The sequence below is a fragment of the Sylvia atricapilla genome, chromosome 1, assembly GCF_009819655.1.
Source record: "Sylvia atricapilla isolate bSylAtr1 chromosome 1, bSylAtr1.pri, whole genome shotgun sequence".
Taxonomy (NCBI): Eukaryota; Metazoa; Chordata; class Aves; order Passeriformes; family Sylviidae; genus Sylvia; species Sylvia atricapilla.
The window spans coordinates 48,094,002-48,113,859 of NC_089140.1; the positions used below are offsets into that span (position 1 = coordinate 48,094,002).

The 19,858-nt window shown below is 38.1% G+C and overlaps 1 protein-coding gene across 1 annotated transcript; it reads right to left on the reverse strand.

The window, feature by feature from the left end:
* Positions 1-2,809: 2,809 nt before the first annotated feature.
* On the reverse strand, positions 2,810-19,178 carry MLH1 (mutL homolog 1). The gene is made up of 17 exons (XM_066322059.1): positions 19,087-19,178; positions 18,852-18,950; positions 16,513-16,585; positions 16,151-16,242; positions 14,723-14,765; positions 14,004-14,092; positions 11,663-11,775; positions 10,998-11,091; positions 10,357-10,510; positions 9,289-9,638; positions 8,400-8,548; positions 6,872-6,980; positions 5,958-6,021; positions 5,254-5,418; positions 4,260-4,352; positions 3,765-3,878; positions 2,810-3,227 (listed from the first exon to the last, which is right to left on the reverse strand). The coding sequence occupies exons 2-17, from the start codon at positions 18,866-18,868 to the stop codon at positions 3,060-3,062; spliced, it is 1,887 nt and encodes a 628-aa protein (XP_066178156.1). The 5' UTR covers positions 18,869-18,950; positions 19,087-19,178; the 3' UTR covers positions 2,810-3,059.
* Between the last annotated feature and the right edge of the window lie 680 nt (positions 19,179-19,858).

Sequence of the window (19,858 nt, forward strand, 5' to 3'; positions counted from 1 at the left end):
AGTTGCACCTCAACATGAGGAAGAACTTCTTTCCATTGAGGGCAGCAGAGCACTGGATCAGGCTGCCCAGGGAGTTCATGGAGTCTCCCTCTCTGGAGACATTCCAACCCGACCTGGATGCGTTCCTGTGTCACCTGCTCCAGGTCACCCTGCCTTGGCAGGTTGGACCAGATGATCTCCAGATTTCGAATCCAACTCTTTAATGATTCTGTGATTAAATTCAGTGAGAAAAATGCATCTGGGATAGGAGGTCAAAGGTTCTATTAAACCTATGAATGTCATCGAGGTGTACAACTCATCTTCTTCAGTCTCTGAAATGAAATTCCTCTGCATATTTAAGAAATTCAACCTGTTCTCAGTGCCTGCTTCCTCCTGCAGTTCAGTACTTGGGAAAAAAGGGAATTAATACAAAAACTGCAAAGCAGAACAAGCCATATGCACTGGTGACAGAAAATCCTTGGGGTGGAGAGTATTTTGTTACATCAGACATGAACAGTTGTATTTGGCATATGTCAGGTAAAGATTCTGCAAGTCTCTCCTAAACAAGCATCTTTCTTCCTGTGGTGTATGGCTTTGATGCTCTGCATATTGAGTTAACTGAGATGCCATGTTTTCACAGATGGTTAGTTTGCCAAGTTACTCCCTTTGGTGCATCCCCAAATAGTTCCGTTTGCTGCTGTGGAGAAGCTGCATCTCCTGTAAATCTAAAATGCATGTCATAGTGTAGAAAGAAGTTAAAACACTTAATCTGGATAATTTTGTTCACTCCTTTCAAACCTACCTGTAAAAACCTGCAAAGTTGTCACAAAAAACAATGTTCAATTCTGCCCTCCCCAGGGATGTTCCTGCTCTCCTTGGGTACCCCCAGCTACATCTCCAGAACTTTCCACCAGCTTTTCCCTAAAAAAACTGTTTGCTTTTGGTTCTAATACAGGTGAGATGATTGGTCATGTGAATGCCCATGGTAATGGACTGAATTGCTTGGCATGACTGTGACAACAATGTGGCTTTGTGCTCTTTGTAATGTGTTGGGTTTCTTTTTGTTGGGCTTGAAAACGAGATTTAAGAAGTTTTGTTTCAAGAAGCAGATTTGAATCAAGGATTTATAAGGAAAAATAACCCAAGCAAGCTGTTAACCAAATACCATTACCTGCTTGTCAAGCATCTGTGACAGGAATGTTTTGATTGATGGTTTATTGCAATCCTAAGAATATACTTTGCAAGAAAGACTTCCTGCATTTCTTATGCAAAGGAAGTCAGTTAAGCTGTATCAGATAGCTTAAAGCTCTGAAAAACACAGATTAGAAGAAACAACCTGTTTGAGCTTTATTATGAGTATTTTTCATTTTGCGACAGAAACTTGGCAGTATGTAATCAGGTTTCCATTAAATACCAAAAGGAGAAAAACCACCAAAAAACAGAAGAAAATGAGCCTAACTCAGAATATACTTTTATGATTTTGGGGGTTGTTAATTTTGTGGTGGTTCAGAAACTCACACAGTAGTGTGATGAGGAGCTGGCATTTGTTACATTGGCATGAGAGTGCACACCAGACTGCTGCCGCACTTAACATATAACGTAAGCATGCCTGTGGTGATCTCAAGACATTTCTCACATGAACATGTCAGAGTCTAGGTTCTTTTGGATGTTCCACAGAGGGAGCTTTTCATGTTCAATATCAAATTTACTTACTTGATATATTAGGCTTTACATGTGAAGAGTGATACAGCAGTATGCTGAAATCACAAGCACACTAGCAAGGGCAAGAGAATGGAATCACAACACAAATACAATATAAGAATTACAATTAGTAGTTCTTATATTATCCACAATTTCCATGCCCCCTCATTGCCAGAAGTAATTCGTGGGCTGAGGCCAGCTGAAGCCAGTTGCTCACTTCAGATCTGATTTGCTGTGCTGGCTGGCTCAGGAAGACATGATTCTCCAGTAATTATCCCATTGCCAGGATTGTCATCAGAGGGGGAGCAGAAGGAAGGTGCTTTCTGGAACGATGTTGTTTTCTGCTATTGAGAACTCTAACTCTTTTGAAGCTGGCACATCATAGGTAAGAAATTTAACATCTGCACTTGGCACCCCAGAAATATATGAAGTTACGCAGCCCCTTGTGTTATATTTACTTGAGGCCAGCAGATGCACATCTGAGACAACTTGTCTTTTTGGACTCCTATCAAATTGCTGCCCTTCATGATTATTTCTCAGCATAAGGCAGGGTTTGGATCATCAGCAATCCAAGAAGATTAATGCTTTTGCTTGTACCAGCTGCTTTCAAATGGAACAGAAACCTTTACAGTGCAAAAATGAAGTTTGCTTTCCTTTTTGGTTTGGATGCTAGATGCCTCTTGGACTTAGAAAAATGCTTTCCCTGTTGGGAACACAGCCTTGAAAGCAGCAGATCTCCCAAGCCCTACTCATTAAATTGGAGACTCATTAAATAATGAATATTTTGTGTGCATTCTCGTTTACTATCTGCCAAAACATTCCCATTTCTATTCTCTGACTACTTGATTAAAAGGGAAGGGATTTGCCTCATTTCAGCAAGGGCCCTGAAATATTACAGCACTAACTCCTGCAGTAACAGATGATTTTAAGTGCTTCGCATGTACACTCACATTGCAGGTACTGCCAGATAACCATCATGCTTAAAACAAAAGAATACAGGTAACCTAGTTGGATTTCCAGAGGCAAGCAGAGTTAAAGAATTCACACACCAACTAAATTAAGCTCTATTTTCTTCCACAATCACTTAACCCAGTAGATTTTCTGTTGGCAGATTGGTTAATAGGGAAACTCAGAGTGTAAGTGCCAATTTTACTTTAGGGATTTTTGTTGGGTTTAGATGCAGCAAAAATGATTTTTTTTAATATTTTGATCAACAAAAGGAAAATGGACGATTTACTGTCATGTTAACAGTTCAGCAGGGCACTACATCCCCTCTTTCTTTCCTCCATCAGCATTCCAGCTTTATCTTCTACTAGGTAAAACTGAAGGAAACATGAATGGGGGCTGTCTAAAAAAAACAGTCTTTAATAACTACTAGTTCAACATCTTTCAAAAACTTTATACAGGTCAGGCAGGTTAGCAAGCTGCAAAATGTTGCCATCTTCTGCAAAGTGTTTAGGAGGTAAAAGATGAGTCCTAAAAGCTTTGTAAAGCACATGTTCCACAGTCCATTTCCATGTTGTTGAACCAGACTCAGAATCTTCATTCTGAAATACAGGAAAACAAGAACAAACAAACTGAGGTTCTGTTTAACTAGAGAAAAACGCGCCTTAAAAACTTTACTGTGTAAGACTACAGTAATTGTAAAATACTTCAAGTATTAGAAAAGTTCATTCTATACAGTCAATTCTAAGCTCTGTTAAGTCACTTTGAAGAATGGGTAAGTTTAACTGATTGATTAGGCAGATATTTAGACACAATCAGATTTAACTTTAAATTTATATGCAACCTTATTCTTCTATAGAAATATAGCATAAAAATACATTCCCAACTCAGAAGCCAAGGAGGCTTGTAATAATATTAAGTACACTGCAATGCCTAAAGTTAAAAGGTTCCCTCAATACCTATACTTCAGAAAATCTAAGCCACATTCTTTCAGAATCTTGCCACACTCCTACTTCATTCAGTTCACTGAAAGAGCTGGGATTAGAAGCTCATATCTGAAATATCTTCTATATCTATAAAAAAGTTTCCTGTATGTTGTTAGTTATCTGCTCACAGGACTAGTTACAGCATTCTGGTACCTGAGAGTTTGTTACGTTGGATTCCTCTATTATATACTGCTTTCTGATGGAGTAGAACATGGCTAGTTCTTTACTCAGGCTTTCAAAACACTCCTTTTCTTCATCCCAGTTTACCTGTTAAAAAAAAAACAAGTCATTTTATAGAATCTGGGTAACAGTCAAAAGCTTGATAGAGATTCTTAATATGGAGAATTTGTATTAATGTACTGGCCATTTTTGTCCTGGTAAGGTAAAGGTATAGAGTGAAAAAAGAGGGTAGGAATGCAGCCTTTTAAACTGTAATAGAGGCTCAGTCAGTCAGTAGTTATGAACACACAGGCAAAGCATAACTAATCAGTAACACCAGAACAGCATCTGGAACACATAACAGTACATTTAAGCTGCACCAGAAACTGCAAAGGCAGGCTGGAATAGTTTAAAGTTAAAAAAAAAAAAAAAAAAAAAAAAAAAAAAGAAAAGTAAATGTGCATTAATAAAATCTTTGAGAGAATATACCTCTGTGGCCAAGCGCAGGATAAACATAGGCAGTCCTTCCAATGGTGGGACATAGTTGTCTATCAGAAGTGGTAACCCAGTAAGATTTCCTTCCTGCAAGACAACACTGCTCCTTCAGTAATTTAAAAAAAGTTCTTTCTTGCAGTAAATGCACCAAAACTCTTACGTATTTTAAGACTGATTTTTACCAAATTCAGTGAGCCTTAAAGTTTTTAAAGCCTGATGCCAGGCAGACATTGCACAGGGTGTTACTGGTGGTGTTTAATTTACAAAGCATGGATTAAGCCATTCAGCTCAGGTAGTGGCTGAATTCAACCTTCTCCTCTAGCTCTAGTTTACACAGATACCACTTCCCAGGCAAACATTCAAATGAAGTGCCTGGGCTTGATGAAGCTGTTCAATTTTGTATAAAGTAAGGGATGCCTTAAGCCACACAAAAGGACACATTGAGAGCCACAGTGGTGCTGCAGCCCTGTCTGACTTGAGAGCTGGTTAAGATGCACACCTTGTGGGTTAAGAGATCTGCATTCTAGTAATAGAAACAATGACTAAACTATGGATTGCCCAGAGAGGCTGTGGAGTCTCCCTCACTGGAGATACTCAAGAACCATCTCAAGACACAATCCTGTACTATGTGCTCCAGGATGATCTTGAGCAAGGAGGCTGGAACACATGACCCACTGTGGTCCCTGCCAATCCAATCCATTCTGTGACTTGGTAGCTAATTAAACAGAAACTTTGTGTAGCACCCTTCTTAAAGGCAGCATAAGTTCTGAGCATTTTAAATGAAAGGGTTATGCCACCTATGACCTTACTAGAACTAGTTCTTAGTGACGGTAAGCACTGCAAGCAAACTACTGCAGTTATGTGTCGCCAAATGTACAATTATGGAACCGTTTAGGTTGGAAAAGACTTTTAAGATCTAATCCAACCCTAAACCTAACACTGCCAGGTCCACCATTCATTTACTGTCAGAAGTAATAGCTGCAGTCACCTCATCAATTTCAAGAGAGAAATAATCTTTCAACATTTCAGTCTTCTTTTTCAAAAACTCCACGATGTACTCAGCAAGCCCTTCTTTTGGGCCATCTTCTTCTGTCCAGCCACTTTCGGGATCCTCTAAAGCAAGCACTGAAAGCTCATATAAAGGAGCTGGCTCCTAAAAATGAAGAAGGCAAAACTTTGGTTAATGATCAACACACTCTATTGGAAATCTATAACTTCCTCTTTCACTTACTAAATAATTTAATACTCTATTTCTGGCCTGCAGAACCAACAGTTCTGTTTATTGTAACCAGGCTAAAAATATATTAATTTCTTTCTTCTTTCTCTGCAGTCCAAACTCCCAAGCACTGTGATATTTTACAGGATAAACAGTGGCAATCAACACTGTATTCCTGCAGACTGTATATTCAAATTAATTATTTGTCCCAATGTAATGAGCAACAGCAAAACTTGGTGAAAAACTACAACCGACAGTAACAACCAGTCAGATGACAATTTAACAGTAGCAGCCACAAAATACTAAGTTTTCTACATTCTGTTCTTACTGAGAAACAAAACAACATTCCTGTAGTGGACAAAAGCCAACCTGACTGTGCAAGCATAACTATGCATTTGTCTGAAGGTACAGACATATTGTAAATATATTTTTTAAAACATCTTTTTCTATAGGATATAATGTAAAAATATACTTACAGACAACCTTAAGACTCCGAAGTTTGCAAAGTCATAAATAAGTACCTGGTAGAAGAGCTCTTGGCTAAATTGAAACACAAAAATTAATTATATGGACAGGATTGTATATCTCAAAGTTACCATAATGAAGAGGGGAAAGTAAGGATCATCCTGGAAACATCAGATATACATACTCAGTCCTATTAAAAAAGATCTTCCTTCAGCTGAAGAGTTTAAGGGTTCACTTTCATTATCTAGATATTTACAACTGAATCTATTTCTTGGTTTCTGACATCATCAGCCACACTGGTGCAGAAAGGTTACATACTCAAGTATCCAATCACTATCAATTTATTCCCTGATAATTTATACTTCAACTTCTTTACTCCTTTACCTCACTGTAAGAAATGCAAAGAAACTGGGAAATTAATGGACATATCTATCTCAAGTCTAATCACTGATTTGTTGTGAAAATTTAGGTAGCTGTCCCTGTATGTCTGAGCAGGAAAAATTACAAATTTTGTGTTACAATCATGTCCTGCAGATACTCTTAACCCAACTGGATACAATGTTTTCAAGGACTTTTCTGAAGCCTCTGCTTTATCCACTGTGCTGTAGATGATACTACAGTGAATCATGATGATCATCACAGATCATCTAGATCATTATGGAGCAAGAAAAAGTCTTTTCCTTCTCACCGTCTGTGAGCACACAAAAAGTAGTTGGCATTTTAATTACACTGATTCCCTGCAACTTTTCCCAAGTGTGCCAGACTTGTTTCCACTGTTCTGAATGGACTGCTTAATCTTTAGCCTCATGACTTTTCATACAGGCAACAAGAGAACAATGCCGTTTTCCCTATCATTTCCTTCCTTCTAACTAGCTTCACAATCGGTACTTATTTCAGCTGCCAACAGGTCTAACAACTGTTTTACCTGAGTTTTGTTGTATTGAGGAGGTACAGTTTTGTCTGGTACTGGGCCAGAGCCCACTGAGGACTGACACAACCAACAAATGAGTGCTCATGTAGCATCTCCTGAAGTTCTGAAACAACAGAGAAGTGGCAAAGAAAAGAATGTCATTTAATAGTTGAAACCCTGCCCTCATTTATTTAGTTGACTGGTTTGTGTCTTTTTAGCATGAAAGTCTCAGATTACTGTTCAGTCACTCCTACACCCCTGCTTCTTCTTATATCCTTGTATGACCAATTATTCACAAGTTTTGAAATATTAGTAACTTTTGTGCATACTCATAATATTAAACTGTAATGGAGAATAGTTATTTAACATTTAAACTACAAATGTGAATTAGAAAAAAAATAAAATTAAAGTCTCTGTATTTGACTAGCCTTCCAAAATTAATTTCCAGCCACAAGAGATTGGTGATAAGCACACACATACTTCAAAAACTGCAGGTGTAAACCAGCTTTGCAACACAATCTAGCTATTATCAGACTAAATTCTAGAAGTGTGATAGAATAGGTCCGTAATATTTTTTTCATAATTTCTTTCTTTTTCTCTCACAAAGTAACTTTTTTTTTTTTTTAATATATATATGAGTGACAAGACAGGGAAAGGTATGAGAAGTCAGATTTCGTACAAGAGTTCATTTTAGGCATTACACAAAAAAAATTCACTAGTTGCCATCCTTGGGAGCAGCTTTGTTACAGATGTTTGCAGTCACAGCATGTACAAAGCACTACGCTACACTAATTCCACTGTTATATTTTCTAAAGGAATGTAAGAGACTGAGAAAAGATTTCTCTTTCCGAATCTCTTTTAGGTACTTCTTACAGATGTGAAGATAAGACAGAACGTCAGGCAGCTTCATAAGTATTATTCTGCATTTTGAGACAATTTGGGGTATTTCTGGGTTCAGGTACAACTCTTTGATATCAGTATTTAAGCAGTGACAGTCAGATAGGGAATCACTGGAACAGTATTACCCAGTCTTCTGCAAAACGCTTACTGGAGCACAAGTAAAGGAGAAGTTCATGCTTTCTAAAGTTTAAGATTCTTACCAACTTATAGAAAAGTTATTTATTACAGCTGTTTGTATGGAGTGTCCCCCAATTCTTACAACCAAAAAAATCACAATAAATCCCACAAAACCCCCAGAATGTGAGATTCCTAGCATTTAGACATATCAATAATAAGGGTATGAGTCAGTGTAAGATGCCTTCAGAGGCAACTGAGTTAAGAGGGAAACACCCTAGAAAGAATCACACACCTTTTACCTTTCTCTAAAACAACTCTTAACAAAAAAGAGAGTATTTTACAAGTCTCACCATTTCATATATGTGGGACAGATACAAATAAAAATGAAAAGCAAAAGCTTTTGTTAAAAACTTGCTTAGCAGCACAGTAAGTTCACTGGGCCTCCTTTTAAATACCCTTTCCCATTTCAAACAGTCATATTTAGTTGGTAGAACAACAGTAATTTTGAGAAGCAGGTCTTGCTTACTTGCATGTGCCTGGTTACTGATTTCCTCCTGGAGAGTCAACACACTGGTCAAATTGATAATTCTTCTTCTAGGGGTGCAGGCAGCAGTCATGTCCATTCTGGTGTCATCTTTCTCCAATTCTACATCCATGTCTTCCCGTGGTCTCTTCCTGTAATACCAAAACATAAGGAATTATGTTCAATTCTCCTGTCACTTAGGCCAAACACAGCAACAGATGAGATGCTCAATTCACATGCTGTATATTAACCCAGGAAATGCAGAGTTTCCCAGAAAGACAGTTTTATATTGCTTCTTACAAATAATTTGTTAGGAAAGGGTAGTTCAAAATTTTAAAAGAATTTGTGACACTCTAATACCAATCACATCAGGCAACTGTTGCTTAAGCACCAAGCAAATTGGGCTCTAAAAGACACAACAAAAATTTTGGTATTTCTAACGATTTTCTTTTCCATGCCCATTTCTCTGGGAAAATCAGATTCCCTCAGAGCACTTCAGCCTTTTATAACAGCTCCTGCAGGAGCTATAATATGTTTACAGCACTTTAGCCTTTACTAGGGCAATGCCTGTCGAATTCAGTGATGTAGTTTCTATACCTCACAAAAGGAAGGCTTCCAGAAAGAGACAGACCAGTATGATCTCCTAAACTAATGCCATTATTTATACTGCTTCCTGCCTTTCAGTATTCCAGTCACAAAATTTATCACGAGTTACGTAATTTACAGTTCACAGATTAGGTTTCTCAATAAAATGTCATGAAAAGTTATTCTAGAGAATTTTTCCCTTCTGGAAAAGCAGAAGTCTAAAGAGATCAGAAAAATCTCTAGTTTCATGGCTGTGCCATGAAATGAATAGGTAGCCTTGCACCAGTTCAGGAAAGGTGGGACTTACCGAGAAGACATAGTCTCAGGAGACAAGTGTCCACTCTTGCTTGACCCCCCGGGATTCACTGTATGCTCCTGAACATCAGCCATTTCAACCAGGTCACTGACTTCTTCCATTTCAGCATCCTGGAGCCTGTCTGCACCCTCTGCATTAACCTCTGTTGTCACTTCAGTGGGCCCTGCACTTAGGGGGTTGTTCACTGGCTGAAGAAAAGCATCCAATTTCTGCTCTCGGGAATCAGTGCGGACCATCTGATGTGCATAAACTTTATCACTGGTTCCCTTGGTAACCACAGAAGAGTTTGCTGCTGATTTTACAACGTCACTGGAAGAGCAGTCAGCCCCTGGGAGCAATGTCTTCAGTCAAACATGAGGAAGTAAAGAGAAGAGATTGAACAAGAAGGAAAAAAGAACCAGAAAGATTAGTCACACTTCTCACAGTATCTTACTGCTCAGAGGCACTTTGAAACCCCCAGTGACTGCTTAAAAGGCCACCAGCTTTGCACTTGCAATCTGCATAGAGTGAATATCATCATCTTGGCATTAAAATCATTAGTTACCATTCCTTTGTCTCAAAAGAAAAAGATCTTTAAGGGAAAAAAAAAAAAAACCCACACGGAAATTAGTATGTATAAAAATGATAGTAATTCTTATGTTATGCTTTATGTAGAGAGAGACTAGAGTATCTTCCTGAGTTCTTTTTCTGGTAAGATTAAATCCAAAGTGTTACCAAATACATAGAACAGTTTCCTCAATCACATCTTCTTCACATAAACCAGGGCAGAATAAAAAAACAATATACCACATGTGAAAGCTAACATATTTATAAAATCAAGACAGCTAACCAGGTACTTGACAGAAATGTACTTAAAATGTTCTCATACTTTTTTTTCTCTCTTTTGCCAGATTGTTAACACTGGTATACTAAAGTAACTTGAAACAGAGCAAAGATCTAAAGGTACCAGTACAACACTGGTAAGTGCCATATCTGCAAAGATTTTACTACTGAACAGAGTAAATTATCCCTAATCATTAAAATAATGCAGAACTTTTATCACTCCACAGGTGTTCCCACCTGAGTGAAGTACATCCTTGAGGAATTAGAGCCCAATAACTTGCTCTCTACATGTTGTTGTACACGTTCCAGAATACTGTCTTCATGAAGAAAATGGACCTCATGTTTTGTAGGATGCACATTCACATCGACATTCTGAGGGGCTATTTCCAGGCTGGAAAACATTTTAAAAGAAGTTAACCTAAAATATCCCATGGATGGCAGAGAAAGCCAATATGGGTTCAAATTTGACAAAAATTGTCAGGCTTGGGGATGTCATTACATATAAAGAAGTCAAAAAGATCCTGAAATCTGCTAAAGTTATATTACAGTCAGACTTGTTTAGATAATTAAAAAATAATTAAAAAGTCACTCAGCAAAATAGCTTACACAGGTAAGCTTAAAACAACCTCTCCATTGTACAACGACAAAATACCACTTATAGAAATATCTTTTACTTGTAGTGTCTCAAGAATTAATAGGAAAGGATTTCAGCTGAAATTACAGATATTCACTACTTCTAAAAACAAGGTCTGTCTTCTTAAGATTTCCTTAATGATATTTACCTCCTGCCTGACCATTAATTTTCTCAGGGCAATGCTTAAAACCATGTTATATCCTACAAGACAGTATTAAAAGGCTACTTCTTCCTATTACTTTACCTTAAGTACAAGAATGGGTGTGTGCTTTTTGGCAAATAAGCAGCGTACACAGTTTCTATGGCTTTGCGCAGAGCAGCTGACTCTACCAACCGATCTGAAACACAGAACACAGCGCTGTTTTCAAAGAGCCCAGCTAACACACACTGCACAGTGCCCAGCTACTCCTGCAGACATACATCTCCACGCTTTCTGTCTTCAAAGGGAATGTTATACCCATTTTCCCCCAAGACCTATTTATTCTTCACATAAAACCAGGAATAGACAGTATTTTCTCAGCATCTTTTACACTTAGAAGTGTTTTTTCCCACAAATACTGAAATAAGCAGACTACCTTTTCATTATTTCATACAGTCAAGGTTTGTTGCAACCCATGCCAGTGTTGCTACAGAATGGAGAGATCAATCTGTGTAAGCTGGCAGGACACAGCCATAACCTTGACACACCAAAGTTTCTTTAGGTCCAGTCTAAGCAGGTTTTCCACTAAATAAAGTGCCAAGTATGATGCACATTACAAACTGAAAAGCACTCTTAAGATTTACAATTAATATTTATTCTTAAAAATGTCTTTAAGAATGCTCATGCACTTTGTAGGCCTTCAGAAAGTTTTGTTCTTCTGATTATGTAACATATGACTGTATAAAATGCTGCTTTTTATTTTAACTTACGGTTTATGAAGAGTAAAAATATACATTTCTTCACAGAGTAGTTTGCGTTTGTGATGTAACCCTTCATTTTAAAGGCCAGATTTGCATCTTCACAGCCCACTTCTATGAGTTCCCTATTAAGTTTGACAGAAACACAGACAAAAAATTAATTCTTTTGTTGATGTAAATTTCGAGCAGAACTCACAGGCAGTGATATTCTGTTTTGCCAGCTGGCAGGGTCAGCACAAAAGACACAGACACCAACTTTAAGGGATGAGTGTCATCAACTAGAGTTCAAAACAGCAAAGAACTACTAAAGAATAATATAAGTAATGCACCTAATCATTACTACAAAAGATTGCCTACAGTGATTAGAAGATACATCATCAGTTACCCTAACACTTTACCATCATCCAGATTCACACATCAGCCAGGGAGCCCCGGTCACAGCAAAGGACTGGAGAATCACTCCTGGTAACTGGGAAATCCTACATAGTGTGTCCACACATAGGTGAAGACTCCACCTTCGCTGGGAGAAGCTCCAGCTTTTATATTGTTGAATAAAAAAAGCTCATGTAACTCTAAGGCAGAAACATCTGGTTTCATTCTCCTCTTTAGTTCCACCCAAAGCCTGGCCAGGGCTCAAGGAGGAGCCAAGGAAGCTGGCTTTGACCATATACCTCCAAACAAGGGCAGATGTCTGATTTCTGATGTCTTGTCCATCCTCTAAATATGGAAAGATAAATATGTTCTTATCACACCACATATTTTTCTAATGATCATGTGTATTTTGCTAATGAGCAGATACAAATCTCATATAACATATGATTGAAAGGTTCATCTAAAGGTCAACTTTGGCTCAGGGCCTATTGCTCGAGTCTCTCTACTTCATACACTGATCTACAACAGTTAATGAAAGCATTAAAATTATTTGAGAGCTCAAACATTGATTGCTGGGACACAGTAATTATTTAACCTTAACTGCATAATTTCCTCCTCTTAGTGTAAACTGGCAATGTTGTATGGTTGGGATCAGTAAAATCACCTCCATTATATTTTTAATACTTAATATATCACAGTATCCACAGCATTATAACCTATTGATAATTCTAATATGCATTTCATTGTTTAAAGTCATTGATGGTGATTGACAAGAACACTTCAAAACTGTCTGCAGCCAGGAAAGAGCACACACATTTTTTCTTGGACTACTTGTCCGCTTTTGTCAGTCTAATGTGTCTTGTTGGTCTGTTAAGAAGACATTAAAATGTAAAAACTTCTCTCTTGCTCATGCACATAGATCCTAATGTTAACTATTTTCATAACAGTTTTAATAATTTTCATAATTCATTACTCAAGGAAAATCCACTTTGGTAGTTTGTGAGCACAGCTCTCTAGGAAAGCATTATGCCAACTTCTGAAGTTAACACAGAACAGACTTAAGAGCTACTTATTTCCAATTCAACCTCAATATATACCAATATATATTGCCATTTTTATCTGTGTTCAGTTTTTAACATCATCTCAAACTGGGTAAATTACTGCTTGAAAAGAAATTATCAAAACATTTACTCTGAAATGGACAATTTATCCTGAACTGTACAAAGGAAAAACTCTTAACAAATGAGCATCCATAGTAGGAATAAATGAATGCACAGCAAGGAAATATATAGAACACTGCAAACCTCATGACTTAGTAGCCTCTTTATTTTGCTTTGCTTCCTAAAGGTGTTTTCATGAATTAGAAGTTACATTCATTAAATGTGAAGTTGACTTCAGTCAGTAACAGAACAGAACCAAAGTGACACGCAGCTATTCATGGGACAAATTTATACAATTAATTCTTCACTGCTGAAAGTCTCATATAGAGATTTTTTCCTAAAATGGCAGATGATCTTTCAGTTTTTAAATTTTTTTATCTGATTTACACAGCTTCAGCTAATGTAGCTTTTGTCAAAATAAGAAACCATAAGATTTCATTAAAAACCAGTATGAATAGCTTCAAAATTTATCAGGTAGCAGACAGTAAGAAAGGTAAGATTTTCATGGTATAGGAAGAGGCTAGGAACTTGTAAAGAATACAGGTTCAGCTTGCTGGTTTTATATGAGCATGCAGAAAGTTACAAGCAGATGGTTCTTTCACAGTGCATTAAAGGAACAACTTTGTAGCTTTCCTCTTCCCTTTGGCGCACAGAAAAAAGTCACACATTCTGAAAAGAAGGGAGAGCTCTCTAATTGCAGCACTGCCTCTTCTCTGAAATTAACTGCAAAGGAAGTAAGCAAAGTTATCACAGCCCACGTCTTTAAAGAGAAAAGGGAGAGTGATTCACTGGAAAGCTTCATGAATTTGACATCAACGTACCTGCTAACAGCATTTCCAAAGATGGCTCTAATGTTGTCCACTGTTGAGGCATTGGACAAGGTTCTAACGTCTGACACAGTCTCACCTTGCTAAAGACAGGACGAATGAGTATCAATCAATTCACCTTTCTGGAGGAAGTTTTAGAAACACTTTAAATGAAACAATAACATTTCTTTGAAAACTGCAGAGAACAACATAACATTATTATATTGTTTTGTATTCTTATTGACTTATTTATGTTCAAAAAAAGCAATGGATGGTAAATGGCACATGTTTACAGGATCAGCTGGAGCACATCAGACCCACTGAGACTAGTAACTCCATCCTGGAACGCACTCAGTTCAGTTAATAATTATCAAGAATGGCACAGAAGAAAGATAATCTACCCCAGCCTCTTTCATACAGCACTTAGTAACCAGGCTCTCCAGAGAAGCTGAAACAACACATAAAGCTAAACCAAATACAGCACCGACCACACAGAATGCTCCAAACTCCTGACAAATATATTTTTGTCTTGTTTACTTCTAACTGATGGGCTTTCCATCCAAACTGCACCAACATACCCTTCAACACTTCAGTGTAAGGGAAGGTTCTCTTTGCTGTTCCTGTTGCAAAAGATGCAGTGCAAATTTTCTGGCATTTTCAGATATGCACATTCTGTATATATACACAGGCACATGCAGACACACAGTGAAGTTACAAAGACTTTATCTACACACCTTTTTAACTGAAAAGCTGATGCCTGAGTTGTGGACGGCATACCTGAAAAACAGACACAAATGTAAGTCTGCAGTATGTGGTGAAAAGGTAATTGTTTCCCCTGACTTCTGAAAAGCAGCTAGTAATGGGGGCAAGCAATTTCACTTCCTGTTAGACAGTAATGCAATTTGACCCAAGCTGAGCTTTTGCAGTCTGAACAGCTAAAAAAAAAAAAAAAAAAAAAAGGTGTGTCCTATTTATAACTCAACTGTAACCAGAAGAAATTCAAGGATCAGATTAGCTTATTTCTCAAAAAAAAAAAAAAAATCAGGTTCTACAAACTTGTTTTTTCAGTTTCACTGTACAGGTTTAACTAAAAGACGCATCAAAACATCCTCAGTGTAACAGAATCAAGTCTCAACTACTATGGAAATCAACTACTATGGAAAAGCATCTGAATAATGGCTGGCCCACCCTTGTAACTTCTCCGACCCAGACAGTTCAGCTATCTGTGATTCCATGGCTGAGATCTGATACGCTACAGCTGCACAATCTCGGCTCAAACTTCTAGGGAAATTACTGCATTGAGAGAAAAAACGCACCATAGAACCTTGCAAGATGAGAAATGTAAAAATGCAGACAAAGATTAGACTGCTGTGGCTGTGAACTCAAAAATTCAAGAAGAAAAAAAAACCCTGAATCAAGTAATAGAAAAGTCCTAATGAAAAAGAACAACCAATGACCTAGAGGGCTGTAACTCAGCAAGACTTCAGATCATCCTGTTCAACAGAGGAGCAGGATCTGACCCTCCACCTCCTGGCTGAAGGCTGCCGAATCCAGTAAAGACTCTTTAACAGTTTATTTGGGGAATAGGCTGAACTTTGGTACACAGTCTTGCTACTCTTAGCTACCTTTAATGTGAAATTCTGAAAGTGTAAATCAGTTCTTTTGCTTAAATTCTGCAGATCCTGCTTGCAAAACCTCTGTACACTATGTAAGACTACAGCAGTGGCAACAGATGCAACCAAGCAGCCCAAGAAGGGAACATCCAATAGCTAAAGTGATATTACTCCTTTTTGGAGACGTTAAGTTGCCATTCGACTTTCCTGTATTCAGCCAAATCTCAATGCTCCTGAGCAGTTTTTACATGAATTCTCTTCAGCCCAGGTACATTGAAAAGTTCACTCATTGAAGTCCATCACCATTTCTTTCCTGATGTTCTTACAAATAATTAATAGCCACAGATAGAACCCACTATTTCCTGCCTAAATTTTCACATCAAATCGTTATCTGTCACTGCACACTAACAAATAATTTGAAAAAAACACAACAAAATCACAACCACCACCAACAAAATTATACCAACCACACAGTTGCCAGTCCCTCTGAAAAACCCTGGTACACCCCATGGCAGTATATAAAACTGGGAGCCTCCTTCTTTAGGTTACCTGCTAACAACTTCTAGTATTTTTGCATATTCTTCATTTGGATTCTTTAAAGCCTTCCTCCTTGTATTTACATTGTAAAAAAGATCTTCAACCTACAGAGAAAAGTTCACAATTAAAGACAATTTTTAAAATTCTCTCTTACTATAGAATTAATCTAAATCCATCTTGTTAATTTTTATTTTGTATATAAATTTTCTGAGAATACTGTAGTTTATGAAAAATCAACATTTAATTTATTCCTTAACTCCTTAGGTTCACCTAACAAACTGCAGCTTCAGACATGATACTGTTTCGTACCTTACAATGTAATTGGTGCAAGAGGAACAAAAAAAGAATGAAAGAGAATGGGCACAAAAACCTACTGTGATCTGAGTTCCTTGATTTCCAGCACAGGGCTTCGGAGGGGCTTTGATTTTTCCATCGCTGTACGTGGCTCTAGGGAGAAAATAAAAAGTTGTCAGACGTCCAGATTTATAGGAGGGCAGACATGGAGAGATAAAAACAAAGGATTAAAACAAAAAAAATCCCGTAATTGTCACACTTCTCTCAGCAAAGAATTTGGAACACTGGGAATTAGCTTCCTCCACCTTTCTGCTAGAGTAAAACTGTCTTCATTGATTGTAAGAGGCAGAGGGGTAGTGGGTGAAAGGGAATAACAGCAGAGGAAACGAGGCTGATCACGGTATATGTGTTTTGATATTGAATTACTGAACCTTTTCCTCTAACGGCAGGATTACTGCATACTTTTCTTTCTTTAATAGCTAGACATGGCCTAATAACAATTCTCCCACTAGACTTATGCTAACAAGAAATTCTCGACTTTAGTTTAAGATCTGTTTCCTTTGACATGAGCATATGAAATTTCTGACCCACACAAGTCTTTCGGCAAGTTATAGACATGCTTTAATTAAAAAGATAGACTTTCTCTTTCCCTCTACATACCCTATGTATTTAATGGAAGAAAGACCATAGTCACACAATCTTTTGAAAACACAAGATTCAGAACTTGTCCTTTTTCCCACTCCCTTTTCTTAAAAGAGGTTAAGAAATTAATGGAAAAGCTTATCATTTAGATAAAGTTTTCAAAATAACATTCAAAAATCTTTTTGGATAGGATAAAGCACCTATTGTATCGTAAAGATAACAAACTAAGTTCTAAGTTCCTGTGCTGAGACCTGTGAAATTTGCTAGACATGATGCCCATAATATATATATATATACAACTTTTAATCCTGAAATGGAGACAAAGACAAATGTTTAACCTATATTAGCTACTGAAACAGAAGTTTTTTCAAGATTTCCGGCCTCCCCACCCCACCTCTGTCAATTTTAAAATAAATTATTAAGCCAAAGCTTACTTTTACAAATTGAAAAAATGTATTTTCTCACATTCCAAGTCTCTTTGATACTTGCCCCTTACCATACCCTCCTCCACAACACGAGCTCTGCAATTGAGACATCTGTTTGTTATTGCACGCAGCAGAAGTCACCTGGATAACAGGTAGCATACCTGAATGCACACTTTGCATCAGCTGTTTTAGTTGTTACTGTAACATGGGCAACATGACTGATGCTAGCCAAGGCCTAGGAAAAGAGAAAGCATCTTTGTAAACCTTGCTCTGGAGAACGCTGAGGCATGTCCACACTTTAAACACCATCACTAAATCTCAATATACCATTTGCAAGTAATAAATAAAAGTCCTTACAAGGAAATTAAAGGTCAGTAAAGCTCAAAACAAATTATAGTATCTATAATACTAAACTTCCGGAAATTTTATCCAGGAGATCTTTCTGGCTTCCTTAATATTTCACTATCTCTGACGATGCAAGTGGTTAACCATGCAGCATAACTAAAAGAAATTTGCAAAATTATTACAGTTGTGCCTTTTTCTGTTTCATGTTAACTAGAAAGCAGCTGGAAGGTTTTAGCTGTTACTCTCTCACTCCTGCCCAAGTCTTTCTCTTGACTGTAAGTAATATTACAAAGTCAGGTCACAATAGCCTTCCTGGAAAACTCAATGGATATGTCCATACAGATGAAACCAGCCTCAGGACCAGACTCTGCTGGTTGTGGAGATGATTATGTTGAAAGTGTGTGAGTAGAGGACCCAAGCAGTCTACTCTCTGGAGCATGTGAGGATCTATGCATCTGAGCACAGGACACACACTCATGTATCTTGTTCATCCAGATGGGAAAGCTAAACTCATTCTTGACTGTTCTTCCAGAGTTTACATACAGTCTATGAGAGTATGAAGAACCAGTATATCGGACAGGTCAGAGATACAAACTTTGTCTAACAGCAAAAACAAAGGAAGACCACCGTACATTTTGCACATTTAGTTTAAAGTGTGGTATTTAGACAAATCTGACATCGAAGATTCACCTTCCACTCAAATCTTCCACTGTCTTTTACCTACAGGTTCTTGAACCATCATTGGAAAAGACAGGATTTGTTTCAATTAAAAAACCTCCAAACTTAATTCCAGACTGTAAAAAGAACATATACCTCCCTGTAGGCATCCACCTAATCTTGAAAGACACTGAAACTATATACTAGGTACTTTGAACTATATTTGCATAGCAGACTCTCTCAGGAAACAGAAGCTTCTGCAAAGAGTACTGGGAATGTGATACTGTGTACAACCCACTACACCAGATTAACAACAATGAACCATTTCAAACCCTTGATGAAGAGCTTACCTCACCCCTAAAACCATATGTAGAAATACTAGCCAAGTCTTCAAATTTTTGCAGCTTACTTGTAGTAAATCTCTCACATACAATGTCCAAATCTTCTTTCTATGTGAAAGGGACAAGCAACAGTCACTTTCCGAGTGAAAGATCACTTTCAAGATCAGAAACACTTAGAAACTGAAGTAACTTTTAAAAGATAGTTCTAAACAGCAGCACACACCTGTCAACTTTGTTTACTTACTCTGATACCACAGCCGTTATCTTGAACCTGAATGAACTTTAGACCACCTTCTTTAACTACTACCTGGATACTCGTAGACTTAGCATCCAAACTGCAGAAAACAAGAAACCAAGAAAGCAATTTCAATCCCAGAGCTCTGTTTAATATCTTTATCCATGACCTAGATGAGGGGACTGAGTGTAAACTTATTCAGTTTGCAGATGACAGCAAGTTGGGCAGAAGCATTGATCTGCTGGAGGGGAGGAAGACTCTGCAGAAGGATCTGGACAGTTAGATTGATGGGCTGAGGTCAACGGTATGAAGGTCAATAAGATGAAGTGCCAGGTCGTGCCCTTGGGTGACAACAACCGCACGCAGTGCTGCAGGCTGAGGGAAGAGTGGCTGGAAAGTTGCCATGCGGGAAAGGATCTGGGTGTGCTGCTCTAACAGCTGTCTGAACACGAGCCAGCGTGTGCCCAGGTGGCCAACAAGGCCAGTGACATCCTGGCCTGTGTCAGCAATAGTGTGGCCAGCAGGACCAGGGCAGTGATTGTCCCCCTGTACCCAGCACTGGTGAGGTCACACCTCAGATCCTGTGCTCAGTTTTGGGCCCCTCTCTACAGAGAGACATTGAGGTGCTGGAGTGTGTCCAGGGAAGGGCAGAGGAGCTGGTGAAGGGTCTGGAGCACAAGGCTGATGAGGAGAGGCTGAGGGAGCTGGGTTGTCTAGCCTGGAGCAAAAGAGGCTCAGGGGTGACCTTATTGCTCTCACCTCCCTGAAAGGAGGTTGTACC